The sequence below is a fragment of the Bubalus bubalis genome, chromosome 4, assembly GCF_019923935.1.
Source record: "Bubalus bubalis isolate 160015118507 breed Murrah chromosome 4, NDDB_SH_1, whole genome shotgun sequence".
In the NCBI taxonomy this organism is placed as follows: Eukaryota; Metazoa; Chordata; class Mammalia; order Artiodactyla; family Bovidae; genus Bubalus; species Bubalus bubalis.
Genome location: NC_059160.1, coordinates 88,739,063 through 88,765,786, shown reverse-complemented (window position 1 = coordinate 88,765,786; position 26,724 = coordinate 88,739,063). Strand labels below are relative to the sequence as shown.

Below are 26,724 nucleotides of genomic sequence, written 5' to 3'. Positions count from 1 at the left end.
TTTCCTACTCCAGGGATTCTTCCTGACCCAGGGAAGGAACCGTTATTGTGGTAATTATTTCACAATATACATGTGTATCAAATCATCCTGCTGTGTGCTTTATACTCACACAATGTTATTTGTCAATTGTATAAAGATAGGAAAAAAGGCAAATGTTTATTGAACAAACAAATGGATGAATGAATATGAAAAAAATAAAAAGGATGTCTACTAACTACTGAGATCTCCAGTGAGTCTGTTCCTATGGTCTTTTTCTTTCTTTTCTTTTTTTTTTTTTTGACTCATTTAGTCCTGTCTTAAGGAATATCTGACATTTTTAGAAATGAAATTGAGACTGTGGCTTATGTTATCTTAGTACAGAAAAGAATGACTTTTGCTTTGTTCTATTTCCTGTTCAGTATTACTCTTATGGTATAGTGCTTCCATGACCCTCCATGATTCTAACTAAAGGAATAATTACCACTCACCCCTTCTTGGTGGGTCCTCAGCTCTACAGATAGATCTGCTTGGCTTCTCAGCTTCATAGCCTCCACTTTCTGTTCAGTTTATTATCCTCTTATCATGTGCTGCATATGCATAAATGTATCTCCTGAGGAAAATTGATGCAGAATGTTGGGCTCACCTTAAAACATTTTGCTTCTTTTGGGAATCTTGGCCAAATAAATCCTGGCTGCTTTGGTATCCCTGAACTTCAAGTTTTGTGTGTATACCCATAAACTGCCAAAAGCTCAACTAGTGTTCTCAGCCTCTTTGCTATTAGTTTCTGCTAGGCTTCTCAGTCTCTTGGCCATGTACCACTTACAAATAGACAAAGGCCTTGAGGAGACAGTTAATGCAGAATATCAAGCTCATCTCAGTATTCTTCTCTTCCCTGTGAGGTCTTATTCTCTGACTCTTGGCAGACTTGTTAGACTTTCCAGTACTTTCAAACAAATGCATTTTCCTTTTCATTTATCTTTTTCTAGTTCTCAAAGGGAATGTTGATCAGATAAAGCTGGCCCTGCATGATCAGAAGTAAAGTGTCTACATTCTTTATAACTCAGAAAACATGAGATTTATAGAATGATGGCCTAACTTTTAAACTAAAGCCTTGACTTCCCCAAAAGTCTCAGTTTGGGCTGTCTTATATTTCTCTATCATTCAGCTCTTAGTTGCTTTTCTCTGGATGCTCTACCTTCACCTCTGTGATAATTGGGCAGTGTGAGGTGATTTAAAGAGAAAGTCTAAATCTTTTCATTTTTCAAATGTTTGGGTGGGGGAAAGAGAAAGAAAGATGAAAAAATCTGGTTTGATAGGATCTGGCAAACCACACTCTGTCCACCTCTGCACCCTTCTCTAATGCCCAGAAAAATTAAATGCATTGATAGTGTTCCTAGTATTCATATCCCAGGTTTCTGAATCTTTCAACAAAGTCCTTTAGGAATATCAGGATAAGTATCATTCCCTATTCAGGGATGACATTTGAGTGATTGCTTCTATTAATTTCTCTCATAAATATTCAACTCTCTGAGTGTATATAGCTGAGGCGTGTTCAGCAAAAGACAGACAATCCTAAGGCATTCGTTTCAGTGTGCCCAAGCACTACACACTTGCTGCCAAGGTAACTGTTGGACTGTGGCTATTCAGATTCTGTATCTTTTCTTGCACACTTGGCGATATTTAAAATATTTTCTGTTAACAATAACAACACATTTCCAACTTCCTATTTCTGGTTTGAAAAAACTTATCAAACACAAGTTCATGTGCTGCATCCATAGAGAGGCCAAGCAAACTGAAATATTGGAGTTTGAGATAGAGAAAATTTAGTGCAGGGCCATACAAGAATTAGTGGCTCATGTCCCCCAAAACCTTGAACACCCAAAAGGGTTTCAGCAAAACATTTCTAAAAGCAAGGTGAAGGAGCGTTGGTTGTTGTAAACTTCTTGGTGGGGGAATCCCTTGTTCTTACAGCTACCCCCACAGGTCAGGTCATGCTGTACTTGTAAACTTTCAGCAAGACTCATGTTATCCTTTATTTTGAAACTTTTTAATCTCTGGATGAATGGAAAAATAAAAGGTCAGAATCTTGAGAATGGGCTATCCTATATATTTCAGGGTATTGGCAGCATTCTTATCTGGCAGCAAATGCAATAGAATACAAAGGTTAAAGTAAAAGAAACAGATTTCATATGGAGTCAGATTTGCTCTTCACCGTTACAAAACTGGTGCTGTGTTTGCCCCAAGGATTGTAAGACTTTTATGCAGAATGTATCCTAGGGAACCACATTGTATTTAATCCATGCTCTGGAAAAGTGGACTTCTATTTATAGGTTTTTTAAAAGTTTATAGGGTTTATAAATTTTCTGCAGATCACAAATGTAAAAATACTTTCTACAATTCACCAATACAAAAAAAAAATGGTGGAGGAAGGGGAAAAGAAATCCTTGACAATTCCTCATTTTCTTTTACTAATAAAAAATGAAAACAAAAGTGTTTTCTGTTTTCTATACTGAATGTCTAGGTACACTATTACAATTTAGCCAAAGACTGACGAGTTCAATTGAACTCTTATTATAAAGTATTGATTGGTTAGAAGAGAATTATCTAAAGCCCAGACTGTCAAGAACTGTTATTTAAACACTCGTGTGTGTAATTTTACCCAATGCATTCATTTTATACTAGTGCACTATTCTAATAACATTTAAAAAAAACCCTAAAATTCTATTAAAAAGATTGACTTTAAAGAAACTATAAGATGATTTTGAAAAAAGTCAAAGTGAAAGTGCAGTTGTGCAGATGTGTCCAACTCTTTGCAACTCCATGGATTGTAGCCAACCAGGCTCGTGTGTCCATGGAATTTTCTAGTCAAGAATACTGGAGTGGGTCGCTGTTCCCTTCTCCAGGGAATCTTCCCAACCCAGAAATTGAACTCAGGTTTCTTGCATTGCAGGCAGATTCTTTACCATCTGAGCCATGAAGAAAGAACAATAGAGATCTTTAATCTTAAGGAAACTGTCTTACCATGTTAAATTTCACTGAGATTTCACTTAAGATTGGCATTTTCCCGACCCAGGGATTGAACCCAGGTCTCCTGCATTGCAGGCAGATTTGCAGATTCTTTACTGTCTGAGCCACCAGGGAACCCATAACAAATACTGGAGTGGGTTACCATGCCCTCCTTCAGGGGATCTTCCCAACCCAGGGATCAAACCCAGGTCTCCCGTGTTGCAGGTAAATTCTTACCATCTGAGCCACTAGGGAAACCCAAGAATACTGGAATGGGTAGCTAATCTCTTTTCCAAGGATCTTCCTGACCCAGGAATCAAACTGGGGTCTCCTATATTGCAGGCAGATTCTTTACCAGCTAAGATGCCATGTTAGGCCAAATTGTTTCATCACAGCAGTGTCAGGGGTCCAAAAGTTATTTATATATACTTTTATGGACATTAAAATAGAATGGCAGCCTCTTATGAACTATATTTTTCACTTATTACATGTATATGTATTATTTCTTTCAGTACTCTTTATGAGGAGTATAATATGAGGAGTTCTTGTTCAGTCACTAAGTTGTATCTGACTGTTTGCGACCCCATGGACTGCAGCATGCCAGGCTTCCCTGTCATTCACCATCTCCCAGAGTTTGCTCCAGTTCCCATTGAGTTGGTGATGCCATCCAACCATCTCATCCTCTGTCGTCCCCTTCTCTTCCTGCCTTCAGTCTTTCCCAGAATCAGGATCTTTTCCAGTGAGTTGGCTCTTTGCATTAGGTGGCCAAAATATGAGGAGTATATACTATATATTATAGTATGACTATGAGGAGTATAATAATTATGTTTTCTAGGTGAGGAAGCTTAAGACCAGAAATGCCAAGCTAACTTGCACTACATTACACAGCTGTTAAATAGCAAAGCTAAAATTCCAATCAAGACAGCCTTATCCAGAGCCATAGATACAAGCACTACAAAACATAACTTCATAAGAAATATATCACTGTAAGTAAGGTGTATTTTAGGAATTGTATTCCAATTTGGCAGATAAGGAAGTGCTTCCTTGAGAAAGTGATATGTGAGATAGACTAGAAGGATAAGTAAGAGTTATGCCAAGGTTTAGAAAACTGAAGTAAATTCCAAGTGAGGATAGAGTAACAGCACTCTGTATCCATAGTCCCAAGATGAAAAATGTGACCTGCTCTAAGAACAGAAAGTAACCTATTGTGCCTGCAGTGGGAATTTTTGACAGAGTGGTGAGAAATGTTAAGAGGGTAGAAATTTAGACTGGACCACATGTTAATCAAGTGTTCTTTATTCTATGTAAAGAAACTTGGACTTGGTTATGTGGGTGATGGAGCATCACTGAAGTGCTGTAAGCTGGGGGTGTTAAATATATTTCATTTTGGAAAGATCACTCTCTATAGAGTTATGCTTTGTTTTTGCATCCCTCCCACTGGTTTTCTAGTTAAGGCAGAGCATTTTGTTATCAAAAAATTCTAATATTGACCCCAAATTGGATCCCCCAAACTTTCTGTGTACTTAGTCACTCAGTCGTGTCCGACTCTTTGTGACCCCATGGATGGCAGCCCACCAGGCTTCTCTGTCCCTGGGATTCTCCAGGCAAGAATACTGGAATGGGTTGCCATGTCATTCTCCATTCAGTGCTATAGTAATGTATAATAATAAGACATGTTTGTTACATACTCACATAAGTGGTCCATGCCCAGCTTTCTTTATATTTACCCATCTTTACATTTCTTCATTTACTCATACATTGATTTACTTGTAAAAATCAGTCTATCTCGAGAAGATGTCTGTGATCCAGATATCTGAATATTCTGAACTTCTGCTGTATACTCATTTCCATAAAGGAAAAAAAAAGAAGGCCACTTGTAAATGACTCTCTAGATTAGTCTTATTTCCATTCTCTCTAATTAACATAGAGTATAGTCTAAATGACATACATGTCAAATTTATATATGATGGGATTAATATAATTATGGTAGAAAATATGTGTATACCACCATAAAGATAAAATGTAAAAAAGTAATCTAGATATGTTTTAATTTTTTCCTTGAATTTTCACAACTTGTAATGAGGTTTGTTAATTCATTTCAGGCACATAAAGTATTAGCTCTTATTTTCTTCAAGTTATCCTGCTTGTTTTATAAAAATATTTTTATTGTAAATTAGAATACATATATTATGTATAAAATATATATGAGTATTATATACATGTTAGATATATTATATATTTGTGTGTATATATATGTAAGTGTGTATTAATATATGAAAAATGAAAGTGTTAATTGCTCAGTTGTGTCCAACTCTTTGTGACCCTATGGACTGTAGCCCACCAGGCTCCTCTGTCCATGGAATTCTCCAGGCAAGAATACTGGAGTGGGTTGTCATTCCCTTCTCCAGGGGATCTTCCTGACCCAGGGATTGAACCCAGGCCTCCTGCATTGCAGGTGGATTGTTTACCATCTGGGCCACCAGGGAAGCCCCCTTGTGAGTGTGTGTGTGTGTGTGTATGTATGTATAAAACCTAAAAATATGTAGCATGGTGTTACATAGTTTCTTCACTGTAAAGTAGCCTTTTCTTTTGTAATTAATTTGCAGAAAGGTATTTTGAGACTATATAAATATCTTGTTCTTTGGTTGCCATGCCCTCCTCCAGGGTGTCTTCCCTGGTGGCTCAGATTGTAGAGTGTCTGCCTGCAATGCGGGAGACCCAGGTTTGATCCCTGGGTTGGGAAGATCCCCTGGAGAAGGAAATGGCAATCCACTCCAGTATTCTTGCCTGAAAAATCCCATGGATGGAGGAGCCTGGTAGGCTACAGTCCATGTGGTTGCAAAGAGTCGGACACGACCGAGCGACTTCATTTTCACTTTTCACTTTCTTTCCTCCAGGGTATCTTCCTGACCCAGGGATTGAACCCGTGTCTCTTATGTCTCCTGCATTGGAAGGTGGGTTCTTTACCACTAGTGCCACCTGGGAAGTCCCATTAAACTTTTACCCCATAGATAAATATTGTTTAATAACTTCCTAACGCCTTCATTCCTTCTTTATTAGTTTATATTCTTCTGCAATTATAGTCTTTCTTCCTATCTCTGTGTCTCTTTCTCCTCATTTTCTCAGTACATACTCATGGGTTCTTATTTTATTCATAGATTATAATCAATTACTATTATTATTTATTGTTATGCTCAAGTTATCTCAGATATGCCCAGTGGGTTTCCCTCCAAGTTGGCTTCTCTTTCCTTTTGTTGTGTCCCATCATTACTTGTGGAGAAGGAAATAGCAACCCACTCCAGTATTCTTGCCTGGAGAATTCCATGGACAGAGGAGCCAGGCGGATTATGGTCCATGGGGTCGCAAAAGAGTTGGTCACTATTGAGCTACTAACACACTTATCATTACTTAATCAGTTCCTTCCAGAGCACAGAAAGATTCATCCTGTACTTTCCTTGCCTTAGCCTTGGATCAGTCTTTATTCCAAGATACCCTGGTTTCTTAAAGGGAAAATATATTTAGAAAATAAGATCTGGATCCTAGGTGAGTCATCATTATGTCATTATTATATCATTGCCTCTAGACTCTCTTAGCAGATAAGAGCTAGGAAAAATGAGTTTGTGTATAATTATAAACACATTTATATAAATGTATTATATAAACATACAGATTTATCTCAGCCTTTCCGTATTTGGTATTCTCTTTTCTAACAGTGAGAACCTTGGCTCCTATTTGTCTCCAAATCCTTTGTAGATAAATACATAAAAAATGTATTTTAGAAATACATTTGTAAAATCTATAGAAAAATACATTTTACAATGTAAAATGTAAAAATATATACAAAAAATTTTTAAAATACATTTCAGAATTTATGGTGAGAAACCTATTAACTATCAATATTTATTATTATTCTTTTAATATTTAAATTAACTATTTTTCAGAAGTTATTTTTGAAGTAACTATTTACAGAAAAATTGAAAAGATAGGATATTTTTCATATCCCCTGAATCCAGTTTCACCTATTAACATCTTATATTAATGCAGTATACATTAAAATTAATGAAACAATATTGAAAATTATTCATTGAGCTCCATAGTTTAAAAGTTCAGATTTATTTAGGTTTTACATAATGTCCTCTTTTTTGGCTGCCCTAGGGTCCTATCCAGGGATACCATATTATATTGAGTTGTCATGTTGCCATAAGACTTACTTGGTTGTGACAGTTTTTTAGGCTTTTTTTGTTGTAATGATCTTGACAATTCTAAGTAGTTCAGTTCAGTTGCTCAGTCATGTCCTACCCTTTGCAACTCCATGGACTGCAACACGCCAGGCTTCCCTGTCCATCACCAAGTCCCGGAGCCTACTCAAACTCATGTCCATTGAGTCAGTGATGCCATCCAACCATCTCATTCTCTGACGTCCCCTTCTCCGCCCACCTTTAAAGTTTCCCAGTATCAGGGTCTTTTCAAATGAGTCAATTCTTTGCGTCAGGTGGCCAAAGTATTGGAGTTTCAGCTTCAGCGTCAGTCCTTCCAATGAATTCTGGTCAGATATTTTGAAGACTGTCCCTAAATTTGAGCTTGTCTGATGTTTTCCTCATGATTAGACTGGAGTTGAAGGTTTTAGAGAGGAAGATCACAAAGGTAAAGCACCATTTTCATCACGTCATCTCAAGAGTACACACAACCAACAAACCTTATCACTGTTGAAGGTTACCTAGCTCACGTGTCTCAGCTAGTGTTTTTCAGATTTACACATTGTAGTTATTCTTATTTCCTCCAAGTTGGCTTCCCCCACCACCTTTGGAAGGAAGTTACTATGCACACCTTATAATTATGGAATGAGGTTATTCTTCACCTCCTTGAGGGTGATGTATTTGCATAAATTATTTGAAATTCTGCATGGGAGATTTGTTTCTTTTTAACCATTTAAGTGTTCAGTCATTTATTTACATCATTGTGATCACATGTTTTGTGTTTTAATCCAGTACTACTTTAGTTTTTGCTCAAATTGTTCTGGCTTTGGTCATTGAGACCTCTTTCAATTGGTTCCTGTGATCCTTTGACAAACACCCATTATTTATTTGTGTGTGTGTGTGTGTGTCTTTGTGTTTTTTAGCATTTGCATACTCTTTGGTACTATAAGATGCTTCAAATTCATCTTGTATATTCCCTGTTTTATCCCTAGAATAAGCCATTTCTTCAAGGAGTCCTGGTACTAGAAACCAAGATCTGAGAAGTCGATGTGATTTGTTGCTTCTAATATGTTCAAGGCCCTCTCAATTGATAGCAAGAAAATATATGTGTGCATTCTAACCCATCTGTATAAACATATCTATAAATATTTTTATATGAAACCATTTGTAACTGTATTAAGCTAAACATGAGTTCATACTGATGTTTCCAACTCTGTTATCATATGGATCATTCTAGTCTTCCCTGCTTATCTGTAATCTCCTGTTTCAACAGTGAGAATCTTGGTTCCTACCACCTGCTGTTTATTTATTTAATTCCAGTATACATGAATAGAAGCATCAGAATTGTTAACCCATTCCCACTGTGGGAAACAAGTTTGTCAATTAAGGTACCGTGCTTATGTATAGTTGCTTTTGTCTTTAGTCATACATCTTACAGATTCTACTAATTTCCAGAGCTATTTAGATCAGCCCCTTTTCCCCATAACCACTTCAGTGAACTTGTTTCATATATTTATAACATAGTTGAATTGCTTGATTACATTCTGCTTTCCATCCTGCTAATGATATGTTTTTAAATTTGTATACATTAGTTTACTATTTTTTTTTGCTGTAAAGTTTGGGGGGCCTCGTCAGATGCCTAGTGTGATGTATCCACAATTATAGTACCACACGGAATAGTTTCACTGCCCTAAAAGTCCTACGCCTCACTTATTCAGCCCCTACCACTTTCCCCTAAAGTAGTGACTACTTATATCTACTGCCTGTATAGTTTTGCCTTTTCTAAAAGATTATAAAAATAAAAAATAGAGTTCAGACTGACTTTTTTCACTCACCAATATGTATTTAAGATTTATTTGTGTTTCTTTTTCCCCCTCTGTGGTTTGATAAAGTGTGTGAAAGTTGCTCAGTCATGTCCAGCTCTTTGTGACTCCGTGGATTATATGGTCATGGAATTCTCCAGGCCAGAATACTGGAATGGGTAGCCTTTCCCTTTTCCAGGGGATCTTCCCAACCCAGTGATCAAACCCAGGTCTCCCGCATTGCAGGTGGATTCTTTACCAGCTGAGCCACAAGGGAAGCCCCTGTGATTTGATAGCTCATTTCTTTTTATCACTGAATTACATCCCTGTCTGAATGTACCCTAGTTTATCCATTCAACTACTGAAGAACATCTTGGTTGCTTCTGGTTTTTATACAACTCTAAGCACAGTCAGTTCTAATTACTCATGATAGTTCTGTAAAGTCCCTGTGAACACTGAATTAGTGAATACAGACTTTTGCTCCTAGGGGAAATACAGGATCAGATTCCTGTAAACCTTCAGTCCACATTTTCACCAGGTGATCAGTACATAACCTTGTTTTATGTGTTTCTGCCTAAAGACATCTTATATATACTTACAAATAATTAATTGCACAGTCTTAAAAGATTTTAAACCAGGGGCTTTGGAGCTCATTTTTATTATATATGTTTATTTGCCAACATCCTTGTAAAACAAGTCAGTCTCATCAGTGTTGAAAACTTTCTCTTCCACATAACCCTTTCCCTGTGTAACACTTAATAGGTATTAAAAAAAATTCTTCCACAGCCTCCTGGTCTTCAGAAACTGTATCACCTGCAAATTTAACATTTTTGATGTTGTGTTACCTTTTGAAATGTGAGTCAGCTAGCCAAGAGGGTTTAGCATTTTCCTCAGACTGGGTAACATTCTTTTGGTCTTCAGCCTCATGACAATGTGGTCCACTATACTGGATGCTTGGGGCTAGTGCACTGGGACGACCCAGAGGGATGGTATGGGGAGCGAGGAGGGAAGAGGGTTCAGGGTGGGGAACACATGTATGCCTGTGGCGGATTCATTTTGATATTTGGCAAAACTAATACAATTATGTAAAGTTTAAAAATAAAATAAAATTTAAAAAAAGATAAAAATAAAAATATTCTTAAGTTTTAGATACAAAGCAAAATTGAGCACAAAGTACAGGCCTTATACTCCTTCCCTGACCCATGCACAATTTCCTCTCCTATCAACATTCCACACCAAAGTTATCTTTCTACCTTCTCTGTAGTTTTGTCTTTTCCAGAATGTCATATTCTTGGAATCATACAGTATGCTGCCTTTTCAGATTGGCTTCTAACACGTAGTAATGTCTTTCCATGAGTTGATAGCTCATTGTTTTTCAGGGCTGAATAATGTTCCGTTGTCTGAATGTAGCAGTTATTTTTTCCATTAACCTATTGAAGGAAATCTTGTCTGCTTCCAAGTTTGGGGAATTATGAATAAAGCTGCTGTGAATATCTCTGTGTCCATTTTGTGTGGATATACCTTTTCAACTCATTTGGGGAATACAAAGGAGCATGATTGCTGAATTATATGGTAAAAGTAAGTTTAATTTTCTAAGAAACTGCCAAATTGTCTTTCAAAGTGATTATACCATTTTGCATTCCCCCTAGCCGTGAATGAGAGCTCTTGTTGTTCTACATTCTCACCATTTATGTATTGTGAGTTTTTAGATTTAGGCCATTGTAATAGGTGTCTCATGGTATCTAATTGTTATTTTTGTTTTAAGTTCCCTAATGACATTGATATTGAGTGTCTTTTTATATGCTTGTTTCAAATCCTGAAAGATGATGCTGTGAAAGCGCTACACTCAATATGCCAGCAAATCTGGAAAACTCAGCAGTGGCCACAGGACTGGAAAAGGTCAGTTTTCATTCCAATCCCAAAGAAAGGCAATGCCAAAGAATGCTCAAACTACCGCACAATTGCACTCATCTCACACGCTAGTCAAGTAATGCTCAAAATTCTCCAAGCCAGGCTTCAGCAATACGTGAACTGTGAACTTCCTGATGTTCAAGCTGGTTTTCGAAAAGGCAGAGGAACCAGAGATCAAATTGCCAACATCCGCTGGATCATGGAAAAAGCAAGAGAGTTCCAGAAAAACATCTATTTCTGTTTTATTGACTATGCCAAAGCCTTTGACTATGTGGATCACAAGAAACTGTGGAAAATTCTGAGAGAGATGGGAATACCAGACCACCTGACCTGCCTCTTGAGAAATCTGTATGCAGGTCAGGAAGCAACAGTTAGAACTGGACATGGAACAACAGACTGGTTCCAAATAGGAAAAGGAGTTCGTCAAGGCTGTATATTGTCACCCTGCTTATTTAACTTCTATGCAGAGGGATTGGGGGCAGGAGGAGAAGGGAACGACAGAGGATAAAATGGCTGGATGGCATCACTGACTCGATGGACGTGAGTCTGGGTGAACTCCGGGAGTTGGTGATGGACAGGGAGGCCTGGCCTGCTGCGGTTCATGGGGTCACAAAGAGTCGGACACGACTGAGCGACTGAACTCTTTGTATCTGTATATCTTCTTTAGTGAGCAGTCTGTTCTCAATTTTTAAACTGAGTTGTTCATTTTCTTATTGTTGAGTTTTAAACATTTTTTGGTATATTTTTGTTTATCTGATGTGTCTTTTGCAAATATTTTCTGCCAATATGTGACTTGTCTTCTCATTCTCTTGACTTTTAGAAGTAAAATTTTGAAGGTAACTTCATCAATACTCCTTTTAAAAAATTTTTTGCCTATTTTTCTTGATTAATTTTACTGTCTGTCAACTTCTATAAAATGTCTTACAGGGATTTATATTTATCTGCTCTGGGAACTGGGAAAAGCACTGAAAGCATTTTAAATACTTCTGAATTGGCATGAAAATATAAAGGATGCTTGTGTTGTTTCTGTTTTCAGTACAACCCGGAAATTATGGGGTCTCTCTATCATGTGAAAAAAATTCCATTACTTTTGTAGTCTCAATTTAAAAACTCAAGATTTGTCTCCTAACAAATGCCAAGTCAGTATCTAATGAGGTGATACTTTTTAAAACTTATTTTATTGTTAGAATGGATTTTTATTTGTTATTTTACTGGTATTGTGACAAATTCTCACCACTGGTTTTAAAATCTATGTTGTATCATTTTTAATATGTTATTTTCTTTTTGTCTAAATTTTATTGGGAAAAGAACAAGTAATAATTAAAAACTCCACCTTTTATGTCATGATATATGCTTTATATGTGTTTGCAACATCTTTGATAAATATCCTAAGTAGTTTTTTTCTTGCAGGAAGTATTTTTGGACTAGTTGGCTTTTTCTGTAGTTTCGGGGGATATAGCCATGTTGGAGCCATAGACTGTGAGGCTAGTCAGATCACAAGATATTAGAAATGAAAGGAGCCTCCAACATTTTCTAGTTATGTTGCCTTATTTATAGGGGAGGAAACTGAGACCTATGAATCCATAAGTTGGGTAAAATTAAAATGGGTTTGTAACTTTCTAATCCAGATCTTCTCCTAACTTATGCTGTTCTCTGAACCAAATGCAAGACCATACTTGGACATTCAAGCACTACATTCCACTACCCAGTAAGAGCCAATAGGATAGACGTCTTTTACACCACATTTATTTTTATCAGTTGTTTGCTGGTTTCTTTGCTTGGCAGTTGTGATGTGTGTGGGTCTCACTTGATTTCCAGGTTCCCGGTTGTAGACATAGACCTTGGCATCTCTGCCCATGAGTATCACTCCCTCTTCCAGATCAGTGGTGATGCCTTCCCAATAACTTTGCTTTTCAGGCAACCAAAGCTGTGCCCTAGATTTCAGAGTCATATGGATGAGAATAAAAGAAATTTAGTTTACCAGGAAGAAGGCACCGAAATTAAAATCAGTCCTACAGGTGATACTTCTGCCCTCATGACTGTTTCCCAGGATATCAAACACACTCTGAGGGAGGAGACCCACTGGTTGTACACCATTGTAGGTGCCCATGCTTTGCTGTCCTACACTTGCTGCCTATGTTGTACTGAGGAGAAAGGACATTTTCTGCCTTAATTTCTGAGTCAAAAGTGAGTTTTAAATGATGACAGAGGTTTTGTGGGTGTGTATATTCTTTCAGAAAGGTGTGATCTTGTTGCCAAAATACTGGGACATTTTGTATTTTGATGCTATATGGGGGAGATGAGATAAAATATTTGAAACAGGACTATTCAGGAAAATACACAGAGTCACTGTACTTAGACACACGCAGATGAACCTGATTTTCTCTACCATTCGTCACTCAGATTCTGTTTTCAGCAGTTCCCAGTAAGTTTTATATAGGGCCATAGAGAGGGTATCACTAGCTTAGCCTGTGACACAGATAAATATCTGAGAATGGTCTTTTTCTCCAAATGAGATTAGGTGTCAGATGAAACTAGAGAGGGAGTTTGAAAGGTTGAGGAAATGGGCTATCACTTAAGCAGTTCCTTTGAGGGCAGTTTATTTAACTGCTTTATTAATGAAAATCCTGACAATGGAGTCTATTGTAGACCTACAGTGTTTGACTCTTGTTTCTGAATTAAGCCCTCAAAATAACATAGGTTTACAGAGTACTTTCCCGAAGGGGATAATGGACCTCATGTTTCTTAGTGTGTTTTAAAACTTTCTATCTGTCCATTTCTCTATCCCATAATTATCTCTCTTGATTTCTGAACACTCCTCCCTATACAGATCTGTACCTGACTCACTCTGTCTGGCTCTTCCTCAATCAAGAAACTGAAAGATTCCAGCTTGGCCCTGCCCTCAGTCTTCTACCTTCTCAATTGATTGCTCCTCAGGTAACCTCAGCTTTGGAGAGGGGATGGAGTTTGCTACTCTGCCATTTTGGAGTGAGGACTTGAGGCCTGGGTTCCTGAGGATATGAAGGGTGGAGTTCAGGGGAAAGACCTCGGTGAAATACCTGAAGATGGTCTTCTTCATTGATTGTTGGATTAAGGTTGAGGGTAGCAAGCTGACTGATCAGAGGACTGTCCTCTCAGGCTTTGGGCCTGGATCCCTGATGGCTGCTCTCCAGTGCCTGACAGCAGTCCTCCCAACTTTGGGGTCATTGCAGCATCTGAAGTCTTGGTGCTTTGTACCAAATAAGAGGAGGCTGTGAATGTATGAGGGAGAGAGATCCCATCCCTTGGGCCCCCTCCCTGGCCTCCACTGTCCTTAAGGATTTATTCTGTTTTCAGACTTCACCAGGAATGGGCATCATTAGCTCTGGGAATTGCAATTCCCTGATGATCTTGTGTCCTATAAGAGAGCACCCTTAATGGGATTAGGAGATGTGTCTTATCAGAGCCTATGTTTTCATCAGGAAATTCAGGTAAATTCCTCATGTTTGCCCCAGAAAGGAATACTGAAATAAAGTAAAATCATTGATCCAATATAGTTTTGACCAATCAAAAATGCTCTTCATATGTAAAGGTTTATAATAATTACATTTAAGATTTATGTAAATATGAGATCTCCAGTCCATTATTCCTTTCATGGTTTCAGGAATGATCAATTTAAACTATAGTGATATATCTTTTTAAGAGGAATGCTTTTTTACTTCACTAGGGTCAATTCTCTAGAATAGGATCAAATTGGGTTGAAACAGGGATCTAGGAAGTTCACCTTATCCATTTCCTGGTTCAGGTGGAACCGTATCTTTAACAGGTCAAAGTGATTTTTAAAAGTACTTTCGAAGTTCTCTGCAGAATATGCTACACAGTACTCTGATTTTCTGTTTTCACTCTCATAAAGTTTTTCCTAGTGTCTAAATTAAATCTCTGGTGGTATAGCCTGAATTTTTTTCTCCTAGTCTTTCTTTTAGATGGAAAATAAATGGACATCTCCCAGTGTCGAGGCATTAGACTTCCAAGTTTTTAAAATTTTCTTTTTCTAAGTCCTTCTCTTTCTAAGTTCCTCATTTTACTTTTTTTTTTTTTCTTTGTGTGGCTTTCCTTTCTTATCTGTCATTCTTTCTGCGTCTCCTTTTTTCCCTTAAATTGAGTGAATAGAATCTCCCAAAATCTGTATGGTGAGGTGCAGACTGATCCTGAAATTCCAGAGATTTCTGGTGGGGCTGAGGATGAAGGAAGAAGCCCTGGCTCTGTAGTTCACCATTAATTGAGAATGGTGGGGGACCATCTCCTGAGAGATACGTTGGAAGTACAGTGTTCTGAAGGCTCAAGGCTCAGAGATGGCAGTATTCCTAGTCACTACACCATATCCAGGTGGATGCTACCTCCCTTAGGGACTCTCAAAAGAGGGTCACTTACCCAATCTTGGATGCAGATGATGTGGGTGTCACGGAGCTCATCCCTGAATGGGACACAGGAAGGAGTCATTCCATTGCAGGGCTCTGAAAGTTATCTCCTTAGGAATCTTGAGCCCTGCTCACATCCTTAGTTTGGAGTATGGCCAGTCAAAGTGGGAGAGACCAGAACTTGTGGAGAAGCTAAAGAACTATAGGCCTGTCAGAGAGGCAGTTGCAGAACGTGACAGTGGACATTTGGTCACTTACAAAGCATATATCAAATCATGGCCACCAGATTTAACAGCTCTGGGCATTTGGAGTTAGTCAAATTCCTCAGTCCCGGGGCACTGACACTAGATTAGTGTCATTAGTAGCATATGCTATCTCTGTCTCCTTGCTCTCTCTGCCTTCTAATCCACCTTGTCTCCTTTTCTAGTATGGAAAATACAATGAGATGAATTCTTCTTGTCTTATTCTGAATTCCCTCACCCACCCACCTTTTAGGAAGCAGAAAACAACAACAATCAAGATCCTAAATCCATGTTTTTGACATTGGATCATCAAGCAGGTATTCCAGGGCTTGTAGTGACCTATTTGGAAAACAGCCTTCCTTGAATAAAGGAGAACATCTTTCAAGCTTAGGTAAACTTAACCCTTTTGACCTGAAGACCCTTAGGCCTTGGCAGCCAAGAGAAGTTTTCCCTGTACTTCAAGATGGATTCTTCTTGGCCATATTTCCATATTTTTGGTCCTGTCTGCTGCCCTGCATGGGCCCAAGGAATGGAAACTGATATTCAGAATTCAGCAGAGATTCCTGGGTGGTAACTTATGGATATTTTCAGTACTCTACTCACTGAATGCTATTAATCTTATGTGCACCTCCAAAGCTAAGATCACCTCCAAACTGTACAGAGATAGCATATGCTACAGAATGAAAACAAAATAGCTTACATCACTGAGCAAGTCCTGTTTGGAGAACACTTCAAAAGACAAAACTGAGTAGTGATACTTTTGGGCTTCCCAGGTGTCGCTAGTGGTAAGTAATCCACCAGCCAGTGCAGGAGACAGAAGAGACATGGGTTTGATCCCTGGACCAGGAAGATCTCTTGGAGTAGGCAATGGCACCCCACTCAAGTAATCTTGCCTGGAGAATCCCATGGGCAGTGGAGCCTGGCAGGCTATAGTCCATGGGATCACAAAGAGTCTGACACGACTGAGCAGCTAAGCACAGCAATACATTTAACCCAAATTACATGATCAGTTATAAATGTTCTTGTGGACAAATATTAAAATAATATACATTGAATTAAAAATGAAAAAAGTAGTTGATTTCCAATGTTATGTCAGTTTCAGGTGTATAGCAAAGTGATTCAATTATACGTATACATATATTCATTCTTTTTCAGATTCTTTCCCCATATGGGTTGTTACAGAATGTTGAGTGGAGTTCCCTGTGCTATACAGTAAGTCATTGTTGGTTATCTGTTTTATATGTAGTAGTGTGTGTTTGTGACATTAGAGGATATTTCAGTGAATTCATTTATATCCTTAGTATTCAAAGTCTGATTCATGAACCACAGGTTCCAGCATCACATGATTCTCAGGCCTATTGAATTAAGTACCAAGGTAATTTGTATACATTCAAATGTTTGAAAAGCCCTGATTTATAAGTTCCTTTTTGGAAAAGAAAGAACTCCAACTATGGCTAAATTTATGCTATAATTCTAGGCTCCTGGAGGAGGGCATGGCAACCCACTCCAGTATTCTTGCCTGGAAAATCTCCATGGATAGAGGAGCCTGGTATGCTACAGTCCATGGGGTTGCAAAGTGTTGGACATGACTGAGCCAACTAAGCACAGCACCTACATGTTTTAATTGAAACTTAAAATCTGCATATGATCATTTGAGTACTATAATTTGACCACCCTAAATAATCATTCCATTTTGGTTTCCCCACTCTTCAGTGCCTCCTAAACCCTAAACACAGAGCTGGGAAGCTTCCCTCCGATTGTTGTCTCTCCTCTCCTGACAAGTGCCATGTCTGACAGGGCTGAGAGTGTCCTCTGGCCCTCAACAGCCATTCCAAGGGAGAAAGGGACGCTGCTGTCTCTGTCCAGATAACTGGACCGGAAAGAGGAGAGACTAGCGGGGCCCAGACTCCAGCTTTCAGCCAAATAGAAGCTCCCACGTTGAGACTTTGATATAAACTCATTCTTATTCCCTCCCCTCACCCTTGGTTTACCCGAACCTTGAAATATTGCTTTTTACCTCGAGTCCGAGCATCTTCTTGCAGCTGAAAAAAATGAGAGAAAGTCAGAGAGTCAGGGGCCACTCTCCTCTTCAGTGTACTGGCTAGACTTGGTAAGATTATAGGGGTGTCTGTGTGAGACATGTGGGCTTCTTGGGAATGTAATGAAATTCCAAGTTTCCTGAAAGAGTGTGTGTTGTTTTTTTATGCCTCACATCAAACACAATGCACTGCATATAGCATATTCAATAAATGTTTGCTGAATAATAAATAGGACAAACTCTGGCCTTATTAGGGGTAGGAGATACACAGTTCATTACCTACAGTCATAATGATTCATGCAATGACCTGTCCTCTTTCATTTTTTCTGGCCTTTCTGTGCTGTTTTCTGGCCTCTTTCATTCTCTTCAGGCTTCCCTAGTGGCTCAGATGGTAAAGAATGCACCTGCAATGCAGGAGACCTAGGTTTGATCCCTGGGTTGGGATGATCCCCTTGGGAATAGAATGGCAACCCACTTCAGTGTTCTTGCCTGGAGAATCCCATGGACAGAGGAGCCTGGCAGGCTACAGTCCATGGGATCACAAAGAGCAGGGCACGACTGAGTGACATTCACTTTTCTTTTCACTTTCACTCTCCTCATTCAAGAAAAGCCTACACCTGGACATCACCAGATGGTCAATAGCAAAGTCAGATTGATTATATTCTTTGCAGCTAAAGATGGAAAAGCTCTATACAGTCAGCAAACACAAGAACAGGAGCTGACTGTGGCTCAGATCATGAACTCCTTATTGCCAAATTCAGGCTTAAATTGAAGAAAGTAGGAAAAACCACTAGATCATTCAGGTATGACCTGAATCAAATCCCTTACGATTATACATTGGAAGTGGCAAATAGATTCAAGGGATTAGATCTGATAGAGTCCCTGAAGAACTATGGATGGAGGTTCATGACATTGTACAGGAGGCAATGATCAAGACCACCCCCAAGAAAAAAAAATACAAAAAGGCAAAATGGTTGTCTGAAGAGGCCTTACAAATAGCTGAGAAAAGAAGATAAGCTAAAGGCAAAGGAGAAAAGGAAAGATACAACCATTTGATTGCAGAGTTCCAAAGAATAGCAAGGAGAGAGAGAAAGAAATCCTTCCTTAATGATCAACGTAAAGAAATAGAGGAAAACAATAGAACGAGAAAGACTGTAGATTTCTTCAAGAAAATTAGAGATACCAAAGGAATATTTCATGCAAAGATGTGCACAATAAGGGACAGAAATGGTATGGACCTAAGGGAAGCAGAAGATATTACAAAGAGGTGGCAAGAATACACAGAAGAACTATACAAAAAAGATCTTCATGACCCAGATAACCACGATGGTGTGATCACTGACCTAGAGTCAGACATCCTGGAATGTGAAGTCAAGTGGGACTTAGGAAGCATCACTACGAACAAAGCTAGTGGAGGTGATGGAATTGCAGTTGAGCTATTCCAAATCCTAAAAGATGATGCTGTGAAAGTGCTGCACTCAATATGCCAGCAAATTTGGAAAACTCAGCAGTGGCCACAGGACTGGAAAAGGGCAGTTTTCATTCCAGTCCCAAAGAAAGGCAATGCCAAAGAATGTTCAAACTAAAGCACAATTGCACTCATCTCACACACTAGCAAAGTAATGCTCAAAATTCTCCAAGCCAGGCTTCAACAGTACGTGAACCATGAACTTCCAGATGTTCAAGTTGGATTTAGAAAAGGCAGAGGAACCAGAGGTCAAATTGCCAACATCCGTTGGATCATTGAAAAACCAAGATAGTTCCAAAAAAACATCTATTTCTGCTTTATTGACTACACCAAAGCCTTTGACTGTGTGGATCACAACAAACTGTGGAAATTCTTCAAGAGATGGGAATACCAGACCACCTGACCTGACTCCTGAGAAATCTGTATGCAGGTCAGGAAACAACAGTTAGAACTGGACATGGAACAACAGACTTGTTCCAAATTGGTAAAGGATTACGTCAAGGCTGTGTATTGTCACCCTGCTTATTTAACTTATATGCAGAATATATCATGAGAAATGATGGGCTGGATGAAGCACAAGCTTGAGTCAAGATTACCAGGAGAAATATCAATAACCTCAGATACGCAGATGGCACCACCCTTATGGCAGAAAGTGAAGAGAAACTAGAGCCTCTTGATGAAAGTGAAAGAGGAGAGTGAAAAAGTTGTCTTAAAAGTCAACATTCAGAAAACGAAGATCGTGGCATTCAGTCTCATCACTTCATAGCAAATAGATGGGGAAACGATGGAAATAGTGAGAAACTTTATTTTGGGGGGCTCCAAAATCACTGCAGATGGTGACTGCAGCCATGAAATTAAGAGACCCTTGCTCCTTGGAAGAAAAGCTATGATCAACCTAGACAGCATATTAAAAAGCAGAGGCATTACTTTGCCAACAAAGGTTCATCTAGTCAAAGCTATGGTTTTTCTATTAGTCATGTATGGATGTGAGAGTTGTACTATGAAGAAAGCTGAGCACCGAAGAATTGATGCTTTTGAACTGTGGTTTGGAGAAGACTCTTGCAAGTCCCTTGGACAGCAAGAAGATCCAACCAGTCCATCCTAAAGGAAGTCAGTCCTGAATATTCATTGGAAGGACCGATGCTAAAGCTGTAACTCCAATATTTTGGCCACATGATGTGAAGAACTGACTCATTTGAAAAGACCTTGTATGCATTGGTTCTCTGAGATGAACCTTTAAGTATCTGTTTTTTAAAAAATTCCCTCTTACTCACCCCAGAGTAAATAGCTGCTGATGCTATGTAGTTTGGGGCCCCTGAGCTCTTAGGAGCTGGCTAGATGGTGTTTCTATGTAACAGTGCTCTGGGGCAAGGAAGTGCTTTCTAGTTCAGTCTCTCCCAGATATCTTTTGCTTGATTTTCTTCTCTCAGTGTGTCTATATGTTTGAAAGTGTTTGTCAGACTGACCTAACAGTCTGCTCCAGCCCAGGTGTTCCATGAGGGCAGGGACTGTGTCTGATGAACCCCAGAAGAACCACTAGACCTAGAATAGAGCTTCAGCACAGAAGATGTCAGGTGGGACATTTAACTTTGCTTATGGGCCTTGTGAGGATGAAATCAACACATGTGAGTCCCACTTATGGACAAACCTCCTTCTCTCACTAGCTCAAGTCCTGCTTGGAGGACACTTAGGAAGGACTCAGGGGACTAAAATTCTGGGTAATATGAGGTGCCCTGAGGCCGAGGAATACTTTGTGAAAATACCAAGCTTTTGATCTCTTCTCCTTTTTACCTCCAGCCAGAGGCAGAGGCTGCTGTAGTTTTTTCCTAGGGCAAGTCCCAGACACAGCAGCAGGATCCAATGGCATGGCTTCTTGGACTATAGGAAAAGGGTTAGTTCAAAGGCTAAGAGTGGTCCAGTTAATGAAGTAGAGGAAATTTCTTTCAGGTCCTTTTGGTCCAACCTTAGTAGGACTGAGACATATCAACACCTTGAGCAAGCAAATGTAGTAACTCAATGTCTGGGGTAGGCCAATAACATACTCCATTTTTGGACTATATTTTTAGATATTTAATTAGTGTTTGTATAGAAAAAATACTAGAACCTGCATGAAAGAGCAGAAGAGGAGGATTGTTGTAGAGCAAAATTTAGCTCTGGACTCTAATTTGTACTACCCTATAATTAATAAACATATGATCCTAATAATTTACCATGTCATTTGGATCCTCCCAACTCAGTCACCTATCTGTTTCACGTAACTGCATAGTATTCTTGCTGAGAGTAGTTCTGATAGATATGATTTTCTCTCTGTATTATCATATTTTCATAAGGGAATTGTTAGGCATCTTCTGGTTTTACTAGACTGACAAATGAGTACTAGTCTTTAAGGGAGAAATCTCTAGATAAAGAAATGAAATTAAAAGCTTGATCAAAGTCAACAGCACAGAAGGGTATAGGAAAATCAGAAGCAAGAGAAGTGATATGGTCAGGGAATTTAAAGAATGGAAATTTAATCTCACCTCATTTTGTATATCCTTAAAGGCCATTAGCACCTGACAGAAGAGAAAAAATTATGGAAAAATTAATGTTACAGGCTTTATTACAAAGGGATTTTATATATAGAATCTCTCAGTCATTAGTAGGCTGTAGAGTATGAATGCCAACAGACTATGGCTTCCTAGCTCAAAGAAATAAATCCCATTGAATTCCACTCTCATTCATATTTCTGGGCCACCATTTCTTCATATGGTAGGTGGGTGAAATACGGGAAGTAGGCCAAGTTGTGAAAGGAATATCAATGAAACCCACTATTGTACTTCATTTCATTGGTGTTTGTTCTGAAGCTAAACATAGCTGTGGAAATCAATACATTTACATTTAGATTATAACACACCAGTAGACCAAGACCATGTGTTGATGAGAACATAGAGAAGCTCAAACTCTCATATATTGTTGGAAGAAGTACAGAAGTGTATGATTACTGTGGGAAAAGCTCTGGCAGATTCTTCTAAAACTAAACATGTACCTATATTCTTCATCCAGACATAGATGGATACAGTGACTATTGGTAGTCTGAGTTTCTTCATTGTGGGGAAAGGATGAGGACTTTAAGACAGATAGGTATACCTTATTCAGTTGAAATATAGAATTGTTTTTGTTGATAATCAGGAATTTTAACATGCTTTGTTGTTCATTCACTAAGTTATGTCTGACTCTTTGCAATTCCTTGGACTGCAGCACCCCAGGCTCCTCTGTCCTCTGGAGTTTGCTCAGATTCATGTGCTTTAAATCAGTGATGCTATCTAACCATCTCATCCTCTACCGTCCCCATATCCTTTTGTCGTCAATCTTTCCCATCATCACAGGCTTTCAGGTGAGTCAGCTCTTCGTATCAGGTTGCCAAAGTATTAAAGCTTCAGTGTCAGTCCTTCCAGTGAATATTCAGGGTTGATTTCCTTTAGGATTGACTAGTTTGATCTTGCAGTCCAGGGGACTCTCAGGAGTCTTCTCCAGCAGCACAATTTGAAAGCATCAAGTCTTTAGCACTCAAGTTTTCTCTATGGTCCAACTCTCACATCTGTATATGACTACTGAAAAAACCATAGTTTTGACTATATGGACCTTTGTTGGCAAAGTGATGTCTTTGGTTTTTAATATGCTGTTTAGGTTTGTCATAGTTTTCCTTCCAAAGAGCAAGTGTCTTTTAGTTTCATGGCTTCAGTCACTGTCCACAGTGATTTTGGAGCCCAGGAAAATATAATCTGTCACTATTTCCACTTTTTCATCATCTATTTGCCATGAAGTAATAGGAGCAGGTGCCATGATCTTACTAGTTTTTTGAATGTTGAGTTTTGAGTCAGCTTTTTCACTCTCCTCTTTTACCCTCTCATAAAGAGGCTCTTCACTTTCTGCTGTTAAAGTGATATCATCTACATATCTGAGGTTATTGATATTTCTCCTGGCAATCTTGATTCCAAGTTGTGATTCACCCAGCCTGACACTTTGCATGATACATGCTTCATAGAAAATTAAATAAGCAGAGTGACAATATAGAGCCTTTCCCAGTTTTGAACCAGTCTGTTGTTCCATGTCTGGTTCTAACCATTGATTCTTGACCTGCATACAGGTTTTTTAGGAGACAGGTGAGGTGGTCTGGTACTCCCATCTCTTCATCTGCATAGTTTGTTGCCATACACACAGTCAAAGGCTTTAACATAGTCAATGAAGCAAATGTAGATGTTTTTCTGTAACTTGCTTGCTTTCTCTATGATCCAGTGAATGTTGGCAATTTGACCTCTAGTTCCTCTGCCTCTTCGAAATCCAGCTTGTATGTCTGGAAGTTCTCAGTTCATGTACTGCTAAACCTAGCTTGAAGGATGTTGAGCATTACTTCGCTAACTGGTGAAATGAGCGCAATTGTATGGTAGCTTGAACATTCTTTGGCATTGCCCTTCTTTGGGATTGGAATAAAAACTGATCTTTTCCAGTCATGTGGCCACTGCTGAGTTTTCCAAATTTGCTGACATTTTGAGTGCAGCACTTTCACAGCATCATCTTTTAGGATTTTAAATAGCTCAGCTGGTATTCAATCACCTCCACTAGCCTTGTTGGTAGTAATGCTTCCTAAGGCCGACTTGACTTCACATGCCAGGATGTGTGGCTCTAGGTGAGTGACCACACCATTATGGTTATCTGGGTCATTAAGACCTTTTTTTGTGCAATTCTTCTGTGTATTCTTGCTACCTCTTCTTAATCTCTGCCTCTGTTAGGTCCTTTATCATGCCATCCTTGCTTGAAGTGTTCCCTTGATATCTCCAGTTTTCTTGAAGAGACCTCTAGTCATTTCCATTCTATTGTTTTCCTCCACTTCTTTGAATTGTTATTTTAAGAAGGCTTTCTAATCTCTCCTTGCTTTTCTCTGGAACTCTGCATTCAGTTGGGTATATCTTTCCCTTTCTCCCCTGCTTTTTGCTTCTTTTCTTTCCTCATATATAAGTAAAGCCTCCTTAAACAACCACTTTGCCTTCTTGCATTTCTTTTTCTTTGAAATGGTTTTGGTCACTGTGTCCTGTACAATGTTACAAACCTCTGTCCATAGTTCTTCTGGCACTCCGATACCAGATCTAATCCCTTGAATCTATTTGTAATCTCCACTGTGTAATCATAAGGAATTTGATATAGGTCATACCTGAATGGTCTAGTGGACTTTCCTACTTTCACATGCTTATAAGGGAGCATATAGAATCTGAATAGTCAGTGGGATGGGCTGTGCCAATTATCAGCTTATTGCTTCTCATCAACTCTGTGTTCATTCTTTGTTTTATCAGTTCAGTCACTTAGTTGTGTCCAACTCTTTGCGACCCCATGGACTGCAGCACGCCAGGCTTCCCTGTCCATCACCAACTCGCAGAGTTTACTCAAACTCATGTACATTGAGTTGATGATGCCATCCAACCATAACATCTTCTGTTGTCCCCTTTTCCTCCTGCCTTCAGTCTTTCCCAGCATCAGGGTCTTTTCAAAAGAGTCAGTTCTTCACATCAGGTGGCCAAAGTATTGGAGTTTCAGCTTTAGCAACAGTCCTTTCAATGAATATTCAGGACTGATTTCTTTTGGGATGGACTGGTTGGATCTCCTTGCAGTCCAAGGGATTCTCAAGAATCTTCTCCAACACCACAGTTCAAAAGCATCTATTCTTTGGCGCTCAGCTTTCTTTATAGTCCAACTCTCACATCCATACATGACCACTGGAAAAACCATAGCTTTGACTAGACAGACCTTTGTTGGCAAAATAATGTCTCTGCTTTTTAATATGCTGTCTAGGTTGGTCATAAGTTTTCTTCCAAGGAGCAAGCATCTTTTAATTTCATGGCTGCAGTCACCATCTGCAGTTTTATATTCATCTCTTATATATTTATATAAATCTCTTATATATTTATATTTGTTTTATATTCATCTTTTATTATGTTGTAAGTATCCAGTTATGTACTTGTTCCCTATAGGACGGTTTTCTGACCTATATAATCAACTCTTTAGTAATACAGTAATTATAAGAACATTAGTTATTTTTGTACAACATAATTTGATTACGTTACATAGTGCTGTTCAGTGGGGCCTTGCAGGAGAGAGGCTATGGAGACTTTCACTTACTTTTTTCTTTTAATTTAAAGAATTCATAGTCTTTGATTTAAAGTCTTTTTCTGCTTAGCTTCATGTGAATAATTGCTATTATAGGTTCAGAAGTGATCACTTTTCCTCTAATTCTCATCTCTGTATCACAGTTTAAATGTGTATGCAACTAGAATGTCAAGATTGGGAAGTTGAAATAGCTGATAATTTTGGAAAGGTCTCAGAAACTCCAAGTGAATATCTGTGTTCTGTGAAAGTTTATAGCAGTTTGCTTTGGCTATTAATGAGCATAGTTAGCTTCTGCACTAATAGATCATTTAAATATAAAGTGAAATCTTGTGTTTTTATATTTGAGAATTGTCACCTTGGTTGTCATTTTTCTATTTCTGGGAAAACAAGGAAATTTCATCAAAGTGAAAAAGACATCCCTTTTTATAGAATTAAAATAATTTTCTCTCACATTCTCTAAATACAAGTCTATTTTAAAGCATTTTCAAAATGCAGGGCTTAATCATGTGGATTCTGAGAGTAACTGCTCATGACATTGCCTCAGTTAGAAGACTGAAGGCAACAAATTCCCATTGGTGACCTAATGAACCTGTATTTCTCTTTCAACTCAAAAAGTTTTCAGAACCCCAAACACTCTCTTGATAGATTCAACAGTTTCATTCATTACCAAACATATGATTAATCTGTCTTCTCTAAAAGAAGATTTTTTTTCGACTTGTTCTCTTTAAAACAATTCTAATTATTTTATCTAATTTCCTTGAAATGATGTTAAAACACTATGTTTTTCATAACCACACAAAGGGCAGTTCTTCACATCCAAGTGCAAACTCACATTCTTTTCTTTTCAACACCTCAGACCTCTCCAATAACAGGTATGAATCTCTCAAATATATTAAGTTAAAGGACAGGAAAGCTCCATGAATGTTTCTGCTGCTGGCCATTATTCTGATTTAAATTATTGTCAATAAATTTGGTGGTCTGTAGAACATTTTGAAGCATTAAAAAAATCATGTTGGTAATCTCTGATGCCGCAGAGTGAATCTGGCATTTATTCTTCTTCAGAATCTATATTAAAATACTCTAAAGAAATTCAGTAACAAAGCAGTTTATCACTGTAAATAATCAAAACAGAATGATGTCCCACCTATTGAAATTATGTTTAAATTATATATGAGTGACTTAAGCAAATTCTATGTCTTTTAATGCCTTTATATAGACCTTTTTGCCATAGTCGATGGAACAAAAGAATCCTCTTCTGTGCTAATGACACGATCATAATCATGTTACAAACAGGAACTCCAGAAACAACTGGCATGTTTCCCTCAGAAACAACAGCTCACTAGTAATTATGCAGAGATTAGTCGTTTTATGGTTAACTTTTCATTCAAATGAATGAAATTAAACGTGTCTACTCTTTAGGTTGACATATTTATTTTTGAGAGGTTAATTTTGAAGGTACCTCATTCTGGAAGGGCCAAATCTTTATTTTTTATGACATAGGAATCAAGGGCTATTGGCAGACAATTTGTCATATCATCTGAGTGGCT

At 38.4% G+C, this 26,724-nt stretch overlaps 1 protein-coding gene across 2 annotated transcripts in view; it reads right to left on the bottom strand.

Annotated features, from left to right (window-relative positions):
• Positions 1–12,624: 12,624 nt before the first annotated feature.
• Positions 12,625–26,724, bottom strand: part of C4H12orf54 (chromosome 4 C12orf54 homolog) — a 29,507-nt gene continuing 15,407 nt past the window's right edge. For both annotated transcript variants that reach the window (XM_025284063.3, XM_044941693.2), the window contains 5 exons: positions 21,559–21,591; positions 17,551–17,575; positions 15,305–15,347; positions 13,954–14,123; positions 12,625–12,828 (listed from right to left, as the gene is read on the bottom strand). In XM_025284063.3, the coding sequence (XP_025139848.3) occupies positions 13,985–14,123; positions 15,305–15,347; positions 17,551–17,575; positions 21,559–21,591 (240 nt within the window). In that variant the 3' untranslated portion in view covers positions 12,625–12,828; positions 13,954–13,984. The remainder of the gene's footprint in view (positions 12,829–13,953; positions 14,124–15,304; positions 15,348–17,550; positions 17,576–21,558; positions 21,592–26,724) is intronic.